Source organism: Cucurbita pepo, chromosome LG17 (genome assembly GCF_002806865.2).
Source record: "Cucurbita pepo subsp. pepo cultivar mu-cu-16 chromosome LG17, ASM280686v2, whole genome shotgun sequence".
Classification (NCBI taxonomy): domain Eukaryota; kingdom Viridiplantae; phylum Streptophyta; class Magnoliopsida; order Cucurbitales; family Cucurbitaceae; genus Cucurbita; species Cucurbita pepo.
Genome location: NC_036654.1, coordinates 2,940,982 through 2,951,844, shown reverse-complemented (window position 1 = coordinate 2,951,844; position 10,863 = coordinate 2,940,982). Strand labels below are relative to the sequence as shown.

The 10,863-nt window shown below is 35.1% G+C and overlaps 1 protein-coding gene across 1 annotated transcript; it reads right to left on the bottom strand.

The window, feature by feature from the left end:
• Positions 1-5,425: 5,425 nt before the first annotated feature.
• LOC111778615 lies at positions 5,426-6,218 on the bottom strand. The gene is made up of 2 exons (XM_023658545.1): positions 6,034-6,218; positions 5,426-5,948 (listed from the first exon to the last, which is right to left on the bottom strand). The coding sequence occupies exons 1-2, from the start codon at positions 6,129-6,131 to the stop codon at positions 5,678-5,680; spliced, it is 369 nt and encodes a 122-aa protein (XP_023514313.1). The 5' UTR covers positions 6,132-6,218; the 3' UTR covers positions 5,426-5,677.
• Positions 6,219-10,863: the final 4,645 nt, after the last annotated feature.

The window sequence follows — 10,863 nt, the reverse complement described above, 5'->3', positions numbered from 1 at the left end:
CTCAAGTAAAACAAATTGTAGTCCTACAGTGTATCTTGTAATCTATTCTCGATTGGTGGTAATAAAGAGTGCCCGTGTTTCCTACAAAGAATTGTGTTCAACAATATGGTATTAGAGTGGAGTCGGTATAGCTTGTCTGATCTTTTGGAATTCTTAATATGCTTTGTGGTTGCTATTCTGTTTGATTTTCCACGTCAAAAACGATTTCTTGAGATTACTAGTGTGTGAGTTTCTTTGTGTTGGTCTATGACTCTACAAGTTTTATTTCGAAAAAACTCGTTTGGTATAGTTGAGTAATAGCCAACACGTGGTTGATTTCCAAATTGTTGGACGAAAAAGAAACTCAACGACAACTACAACACATGGGCAACATGCTTGATGTCCTAGTTATAAGGATAGGACTTTTTGGAGTTCGTTGGCAGGAGTGAAACTACGCCGCCAGAGGAGGATCATAGTGGTGTCTGGTACAAATGGAGAATCAAAGCAAGCAAAGCAATGTTGTCTTAAAAACCACAATCGAAAAAGAAATGTTAGAACACATTTGGGATGATAAGACACCGAAAGAACTATGAGACACGTTCATGATGTTGTTCTCAAAGAAGAGTGATATGAGGTTACAACTTCTAGAGAATGAGTTGTTATCAATCTCACAATGCGAAATGATGATTGCTCAATACTTCCATAAGGCCAAGTCGATTTGTTAGGAGACTGCTGAACTAGATCTGAAGTCTGTCATTGAAGAAGCTCGAATGAAAAGGATCATTATCCATGGAATGCAACTAGAATATATTAGTTTTGTTATTGTTGTACAAGGATAGCCCGCTCAACCCTCACTTGTAGAGCTTGAAAATTTGCTAGCTAGCTAGGAAGCCATGACTAAGCAAATGAGAGGCATCACGTTAAAGGGTGAAGAAGATGCACTCTACACAAGTGAAAGAAAAGAGATTACAAGATGTATGAAGAAGCATCACAAAATATGGCTTGGTAGAAGACAATGGAGGGTTTACAAAATAAAATGTCCCTTGCATGGATCAATCGAGAGATACAAGGCTCAACCTGTAGCTTGAGGGTTCTCTCAATAATATGAACTAGGCTATGATAAAACGTTTAGTCCAGTGGCGAATATCAATATCGTACATATCCCACCAGCACTTGCGGTAAGTAAAGATCGAAAATTATGGTAGATAGATATGAAGAATATTTTTTTGCATAGAGAGTCAGATAGGGAGATCTACATGGATCAACCAAAGGGATTTGAAAATGGAGTTGTAGTCATTAGTGGATACATGCAAAGTTTGAAGAAGCCTCATTTGGATGTGGCTCGACAGATCCTGCGATATGTCAAAAGTACAATCGACAATGGTTTTTGTACAGAAGAAGCGGAGAATGCAAGTTAGTTGAATACTGTGATGTAGACTATGCAGGATATCACGCTACTCGAAGATTAAGCACTTGACATGTGTTCAAGTTCGGTTCGAGAACAATTTCTGGATGTAGCAAAAGACAACAATCTGTATCATCGTCAACTATAGAAGGGGGGTACGAAGCAACGACTGGAACAACTTAAGAAAGAACATGGATGAAACTCTTATCGAAAATTTGCACCAAGAGAGTTCACTATCCAATACCACTTTATTTGAGACAATAAATATGCCGCTCGCCTAGTAGAAAATTCAAGGTTTTATGCTAGAACAAAGCATGTGAAGGTGCATTATCATTTTACTAGAGAGAAAGTGTTGAAAGAAGAATATGGATGACCAAGTGACAAAATTATCGACAAGAGAACTGAATATTGACAAATGTGAGGGCTTTTCCTGTCAACTCAACGTGGTGCAGTGAAGACTAATGCTGAAAAGGCGTGTTAAAATATCATCACTGCTACCTGAGTCGATTCCTTTTGAACTTACGTAAAGGAAATATATTAGAGATACTGAGATTGTAACTAAAAGATGAAAATGAATGGTCAAATTCCTTACAGAAACGTCAGCTTCAAACAAAGTAATGAGATATAGCAGTTTAAACCATGATAATGAATAATGAAGCATCAAGGTATTGCTTTGGTCTCTCAAATAATGAGAGACGTCAAAATGAAAACTCACAACAATTACCGTTAGTTATGAAGCTTCCTCCATAAGGTACGAAGTGGTGGCCCATGTTAAAATATATCATCATGGGTCCAATAGTAACTAAACCCAACTCCGAATAGGAACTAAACCCAATAATTATATGAGTCCATTGTATATTTTTTTTTTAGGAAAATAATTTAAGTATTTTAGAATAAAAATGTTTCGATATTTTAGTAAAAAAAAATTATATATTTTAGGAATGGATTGTCTCGCCTCTACTATAAATACCTCTCCACCCTACCTAGGTTTTCATTTCAAAAGAAATCCAAAGTATAGAGTGCACTAGTTTCTACAAAGTGTCTTGTAATATCTTTTTGATTGGTGTTACTAAAGAGTGCAAGTGTTTTCCACAAAGCGTTGTTTTCAACAATTTGGTATCAGAGCAGGGTTAGTGTAGGTTGTCTAATCTCTTGGAATTCTTAGTATGCTCTATGGTTGCAGCTTTGTATGATCTTCTATATCAGAAACGATTTCTTGAGTTTATTAATGAGTGAGTTTCTTTATGTCATGAGTAGTATGTGACTCTGCAAGTTTTGTGTCGAAAATACTTGTTTGGTATCATTGAAGTATTGCCAACACGATGGATGATTTCCAAATCGTTGAAGGAATAAAAAAACTCAACAAAAACAACTACAACACATGAGCAACATGCATGATGTTATAATTACAAGGATAAGACTTCCGAGAGGTTGTTGGATGGAGTGAAACTATGCAGCCAAAGGAGGATTCTAATGGCCCCTTACACAAATGGAGAATCAAAGTAGGCAAAACAATGTTTGCCTTGAAGATCACAATCAAAGAAGAGATGTTAGAACACATTTGGGATGACAAGATACCGAAAGAAGCATGAAACACGTTTGTGATATTGTTCTCTAAGAATAATGATATGAGGCTACAACTTCTGGAGAACGAACTGTTATCAATCTTACAATGTGGCATGACGATTGCTCAATATTGCCACAAAGTCAAGTTGATCTGGATCATTATCCACAGATTGCGAATATAGAAGCTTTGTTATTGCTGTACAAAGATGACCCGCTCAACCATCAGTTGCAGAGGTTGAAAATTTGTTAGCCAGCCAAGAAGCCATGACTAAACAAATGGGAGGAATCACATTAAAGGATGAAGAAGAAGCACTCTACACAAGTGAGAGTCGGAGCATCAATAAACCGTCTACCAAACGTGGATACAAAAATGGTGACAAAGGAAAAAGCCACCAAGGAACTGCACAACCAAGGAGAGCTCAAAAGAACGACAACAAGAGCTCTCAAGGGAAGAAAGTTGAAGGTATTTACTACAATTGCAGGAAGAAAGACTACATGTCCAGAGACTATTAGAGACTAAGCCTAAACTTCCTAGAGCCTAGAGTAAAGCTATGAAAACATACTCGGTTAAGGATACAATCAGAAAAGTAGGTTGCTTACAAAGTATTTTTATACTCAACCCTTTCCCCCTTTCTCTTGCAAGTGTTCGCACGCTACTGGTTGAGGTGGGAGCGTTCAAGAGCTGTGTAGTCATAGAGGGGGTCATTTTAGAGCATCAATCCGTTTTCATATTTCAAGTCATTTGTATTTCAATTTGTATTTGTATCTCGAACTCATTTTTTCATTTGTAATAAATTTGATCGCCATTTAATAATGAGATTTTGTTTTGTATTTGATTGTGGTGTTCTTGGTTTGTCTTTAGTATGATTCAAATTTTACCGTATTTTATCTTTTATTTTATTTTACTCTCTTTTATTTTTTTTACCGTCTTTATTGTTTTAGTCACCGGTCCGAGTTTCAAAGCCTCGAAAATCGAATCAAGATAAAAATAATAATAATAATAAATAAATCAGCTTGAATTCATTCTATGCTAGTAACGAAATTTGGGTACTATAGTTCTTGTGTTCATGTGGAAAATAGGTAGCCCAAATATATCCATTGATTATTTATCTTTTTAAGTTTTGTTTACTTCAGTCAATAATTGTCTTAAATTCTCACAAATTTACCCAAAATATGTTAAACTTATTAACAATAATTTCATACATCATTAATACTTAACATGTGTTAAGCATAGGTAAGACCAATATAATACATAGTCTTTTAATGGGTTAATTAGGCTTCACGTGTCAAATAACACACAGGCATTTCCACGTGTTGAAGTAATTAATAAAACAATAATTTATTAATACAACTACATATTTAAATAAAAGTAATTTGTGGAATTAATGATTTAGAAAAGAAAAAACCATGAGAGTTGCTTGTGAGTGAGAAGAAGAAAGAAAGAGAAAGAGAAAGAGAAAGGAAAGGGATTAAGCAATGAATCATGTGATGAGTGATGAAAGTGGAAAGATAGTTTAGAATGAAAGAAAAGAATATGGCAACCAATTGTTAGATAAACGTTGAGACCTTGAATGTAGCGTTTCAGTACTATGGAAGGAAGCACATATTTTAGCGTTGGTAACGTATTAGGGTATTTTCGTAGTATCGATATGCTCAGATGTAACATCTTCACGCTATTTTGATATGTGTGTAGGTTTGTACACTTTTAAAGTTGATATCATTTTCGTTCTAAAAACTATCATAATTTTGTTTATCCTTGAAAGGCTCGATATCTACAAAAGAAACGATTTTTATGAAAGTTGATCGAGTCTTGGAAAATTTTTTTAAAGCACTTACAAAGTTGGTTTGAAAATTATGTTAGAAGTACTTTTAATAATGCAAGAATTCATTTTAATTAGACAAAAAGTATTGTTTTTTTTTTTTCAAAAGTCCTAAAAGTATATAAAGAAACTAATAGTTGCATAAATAATTAGATGGATTAACAAAATGAAAATGAATTAAAATACCAAAATGGATTAACACATTGAAAGTTATTGGGCCCCATATAACACAAAAATACATTTATGAATGCATATTTGGAAATTTGAAAGACATAAAATGAATGGCCACAAATCAATAACAACAAAACACTCCATTATTTCTCATTGACTTTGAGCCTTCTTTATTATCATTCTTTTTATAATTTTTCTCCCAAATTCATAGTGATCACTACGTTTGACGTTCGTTTCGGAGGAGAACTAAACGAAACTCTAGCCGACATGTTTTAAAATTTTGGAAAGAACCCAGAACAGAAAAACTCAAATAACACACATTCTAGCAGACATATTTTAAAATTTTGGAAAGAACCCGGATAACACAATATAAACGAAACATTCTAGCAGACATGTTTAAAATTTTGGAAAGAACCTATATAACACCATATAAACTAAACATTCTAGTAGACATGTTCTAAAATTTTGGAAACAACTCAAATAAGACAATATCTGCTTATATAATATACTAATATACTATATACTAATATACTGATGACAAAGAGGAAGCAAAACTCATGTGGTCTACTGCATATAAACCCACGCACACTCAAAAGCAACCTATATTATAAACTATATATATATATATATATATATATATATATATATATATATATATATATTATATATACGATGTCTATATAATAATATTTAAGATTTGAGAAAATTAAAGGAACCCAATTCACCGCCCTCTTTTTCAGCACATTACGTCCTTCAGAAGCTTGTACCTGCGTGTGGTGGGCTTGGGCGACGGAACGCCACCCGCGGTGCCGTGTTTCCCCTTCTCACCAACGGAGGAGGAGGCATCTTCATGGTGCTGCTTGATTCTCTCACTGGTGGGCGGCGGTCTCTTGGAGGAGGTTCCATGTGATCTGGAGGAGGAGGAAGTACGACCTTCACACCGGCACCAATCACAGACCTGAATTGGGTCGGCGCGACCCAATTCAGTGTAGTAATTACTGCAATAGCTGCCAGATTTTGAAGCAAAACACTCAAAATTAATTGATTGATATATTGCATGGAATATGGAAGAAAGAAAAAGCAGAGACATACGAATGTTGAAAGCGGGTGCGGCAGTGGTTGCAGCGGAAGAGCTTGTCAGGGAAGCCGATGTCGCCGCACATGCAGCAAACAATTTGAACATCCACCATGCTTCTAAAATGAAATCAAGATGCGACCCAGCAAGCAACCACAAACAGACTTTAAATATAAACAAAAAAGATGTGGAGTCGGTNAAAAAAAAAAAAAAAAAAAAAAAAAAAAAAAAAAACTTTAATTGGGTTTGCTCAATTATATTTTTCATCCACTTTATATCAAATATTAATTATAAATCAAGCTAAACATATTATATGACCATTATGTCCCTGTCTACCATTATGTCTCTCTATATGGGCTGTTGCTCTGTTCCCTTACCTATCTCCTCTTTTTACTCCGGTTCCTGTATAATTACAAAAATCTGTGTACTACCCACGCGCTTTTGTTTTGGATGTGACTCACGCGCCTTGTCTACTTCCTACTCCAAAACTGTGTGCGCTTTTCTTTATCCTTTTGTTTTTCCTTCTATTCATTATTGTGTGCCATTTTTTGGATGGGGGAAGTTATTCTCTTCCAATGACATCAAAACGTGTAACCATCGGAATACGAAGAAGGTTGCGTGATTGAGTATAAAATACTTACCTAGTAGCTTGCTTGTAGGGTATTAAGTCGTTCTTAAATCTTATGTTATTCATGTTTGTTAAATTATTCACGTGACTCGTTTTATATCTAGATATCTCATTTTTAAGTAAGACTTGAGCCTTGGAATAATTAATTTTTCGATTTTTCTTTTAAAGTCTCAATTTTTAGGATTGACAAATTTAAGGATGAGGTAACGTTATAAGTCCTTTATGACTTGATGCATGATTTGAGTACATCCAAGTTATTGCGTTTAGATGTGACGATAAGATTGAAAGGGGCCCTGAGATAGCAAACTAGCATTAGAAAGACGGAAAGTTGATGTCGTAGAGTGCTAGATGTCTAACTTATTGATTTGTTACGAGATACCTTAAGTTTCAATACTAGATTTGGAGGTACCCATGAACTAGCCTTCCATGATCATAACTCTAGAAGCCGAGCATGTCAACATGCATATTATGTACGCAATGGCAACCACTAAAAGAATTAAGTACCCCACGTGTAGATCATTACCCTTCGAGAGTTTTGATAAGTTGGCATTTGGAGAAACAAAATTCATCAACCTTGGAAGGTGAGTAATGATGATCATCATGACGTGCAAGGTTTTGGTTGGAGTCATCAGAGACTAAGTTCAAGTTATGGACTTCTAAGAGCGTGATGGGCGCGTTATGCTACTTATGAGTTATGGAGTGATGGACCTTTCTTGGTGAAGGATCGCCTCGATTTCAAGAGAGAGTTTCATGCTGAGTAGTTACACGTGGTTATCAGGTGACCCCATTCTAAGTCATCCTTAGTATTAGACAAGCATGCTCGTAAAGTCAATGATGTAGAGCCTTCTCCTTCTCTTCTTCGTGTTATATTTTTCAAATTATGTGGGTTTTCCTCTTGCTCTCAATTGTCCTCTTTTTTTTGTGTGTGTTAACACTCTTCTATTTAGGGCAACATTCCTTAAATAATTCCTCAATTTCCTCAAATTCAAGGCTAAGATTACCTCTTTTTTCCACATGCCTTCCTCACCATTATTTGGAACAATTAGAAGTGGTCCCCTTTTAGCCAAAATGTTTTTACGTGTGAATAACTACCTTTTATGGAATGAAGTGCTTCAACAATTGTTTTGATCTCACAATACTCGGTTGGAGTGGATAACTTGTTGCAAACCTACAAAGACTAGTTTCACACACCAATATGCATTCATACGCATCAATAATGCATTAATCACCAACATGTCGTAAAGCCTTTCAATATAAATCATAGAGCTAAGAATCATTTGATTGCAGGAGATATTGAACGAACACTTAACTCATTTTTAAATTGACGAGGTATATCTTTGAGTTTATGAACTTTATACTACATAAACTTTATCCTTCTACTATGTATTTTGACTAGTGTGACCTATTTCTTCACGATTATTCTTTGAGCTATACTTTCTTTTCTAGGTAAAATTGGATATATAATATTTTTCTATACACGGTTCATGCAAGCAAGCATGAACCTACTGAAAGGGCTCGTTAACATATCCTCTAGGCTTGTTGACTAGAGCATGCTTCTGCTGTCGAAAACCTATAGAAAAGAAAGGAACTCGAATAGTGTTGTAGTATATGCGTTTGTGCATAATATGTTGAATAAACAATCCATGATCATACTACATATAACATGCCTGTGGTACTACATTAAAAATCATGATTCAATGCTATGATGCACACAATACTTTCACATTTATCCGAGCATAAATCTCTTATGATATATACATAAATATGCATGGTATTTCATTTATGACTTTACACATCGTACAATAGGTTGTCTCACAATATATGGATTGATCCTATGTTGATAGCTATCATAATTACATGCATTACAAAGTTGATATGAATATCATAACACAAATAATGCATTGCTATTAAGGTTTGGACAAATTTAGTTTTTGTGGAACTTAAAGTGGTCACTCATGGTGGGACCAACACTTGGAGAGGGGACATCATCACGTATTCATGACGTGGCATCCAAGCCATGTAACATCTTATATTTTACTATTATCTTAACTGATGACTAGAAAAGAATATTTATAATAGAAGAGAAAAAGAATTGGAAGTACAACAAAGTCTCTATTAAAAATTTAAAAAAATAATGGTGGTGGGACATAATTGAATAAAATATGTATATAGTTGACAAAGAAGGTGGGGCCCTAGGGGATAATGTTGAGATACGAGGCAAGCAAAGATTTAATTAACTCATTTTTAGAAGTCAAGTATCTAAGATATTGCATTAAATAAAAATTAGAATCACTTCACCAAACAAAGTCAAGATTAGTGTGAATGGAGAATCAAATCGCAAGATCCACGTTTGTAAACAGTGACCTAAGTTTAGTTAGCTGACTTATTCAATTGCGAGAGTAGGTGTTGTGCAATTGCATTACAAAGCTCGATAGGGTTAGACCTAGTTTGAGGGCATACTTGGGACTTTTTGTCGTTTGTGCCAACAGTGACCCAAGTTTAGTTAGCTGACTTATTCAATTGCGAGAGTAAGTGTTGTGCAATCGCATTACAAAGCTCGACAGGGTTAGACCTAGTTTGAGGGCATCCTTAGGACTTGATGTTGTTTGTGCCAACTGTGACCCAAGTTTAGTTAGCTGACTTATTCAATTGCGAGAGTAAGTGTTGTGCAATCGCATTACGAAGCTCGACAGGATTAGACCTAGTTTGAGGGCATCCTTGAGACTTGATGTTTAAGAATTGGATGCAATATGTGTTTGATGAAAGAATGTGGATGAGAAGGATTAGTTGGTGAAGCTAAGAGCGGGGAGAAGGCAATTGTTTCCCAAAAGAAAGACACATTTTGGTTGAGAAAGGGAATTAAAAGGAAGTGGGTGAGTGGCTTGGCTATAAGGACACTTTCACCTCCACACATTATTCACTTCATCAAATCAAATCTAACAATCCCTTTATCTCTACTCTCCCTCTTCCTTTCTAACCGTCCACGTGTGTTTCTTTCTTTTTCTTTTACTTTGCTTTCAATCATTCATTCAATTCATTCAACTCATTCATTCATGTACCCGACATGACATGCCTTTCCTTACCTGCCTTCCCTTTTTCTCTTCCTATCCATAACTACTCTCTCACTCTTGTGTCAAAAGTTCACGTTCGTTCATGAATCATACGAATATTAGAAGGAGTTAAACAATTTGAAACCGATGTTAATTTGAAAGATTATTGATATTAACTCTGTATAACTTAGTTAGCAAACACGGGACAAATAATTCGAGGGAGATGGAGATGAGGATGGACCCATGTCACTCTCAATCTTAAATTATAAAACTTGTCCCATTAGACCCCACTATGTATGGAAGCCTATTCTTTTATTTTATTTGGGTGTGTGTATCTCTATGTATGTGTTACCTAAGACCCTTTCTTCCAATATATGCCCTACCACTACTCCAACTCTCAACTTGGGGCCTTCACAAAGATTTGGGCAAATAATGGTGGCTCCCACATGGTTTTAAAATTTGAATGTCTATAAATTTATTACTATTATTATTGTTGTGTTTGTAGTGTTTTATCCGGTTGTCTTAGGGTAGGCGCTGGAGAATTCCCCAACAACCTACGACCCACCAAAGTAATCTCCGACAGCATTGTTAAAATTGCTTTGTTGGAAGTTGTAACTTAACCACTCACTCACTCACTCACTCACTCGCTGTCCTTTTGCCTGTCTCTCTCTCTCTGTCTCCCTTTTATGGTTGGGCCGATACCATACTTAATATCTGCTCACTACTTGTAGACGCACATCCATTCCTTTGTTAGATTTAAAAAACTTACAAGAACCTAGGTAGGTTGACGATATGTATTCTTGTTGATATTCATAAACTGATACAAGTTACCAATTAATACCTACCGATAAGGAAAAAATAAATTAATTAAATATTGAAAATAAAATAAAATATACTATCAATCAAATCATATAGAAAAGAATATTAAGATATAATATCTAAGATATATTCCATAGCTAATATATTCTTCAAATATTATATCTCAACACAACTATATGTTATGTTATGGAGAATAAATGTTTCAATCACGCGACGAAAGTATCAAAATTTATTTTGATTTCATTTAGAATTAAACAAAATTATTGATTAAAGCTTATATCGAAGAAAATAAAGAAAATTTTGACAGGTCTTTAATTTTCGTATTCTCTGACTTCTCCAATGGGTCAATC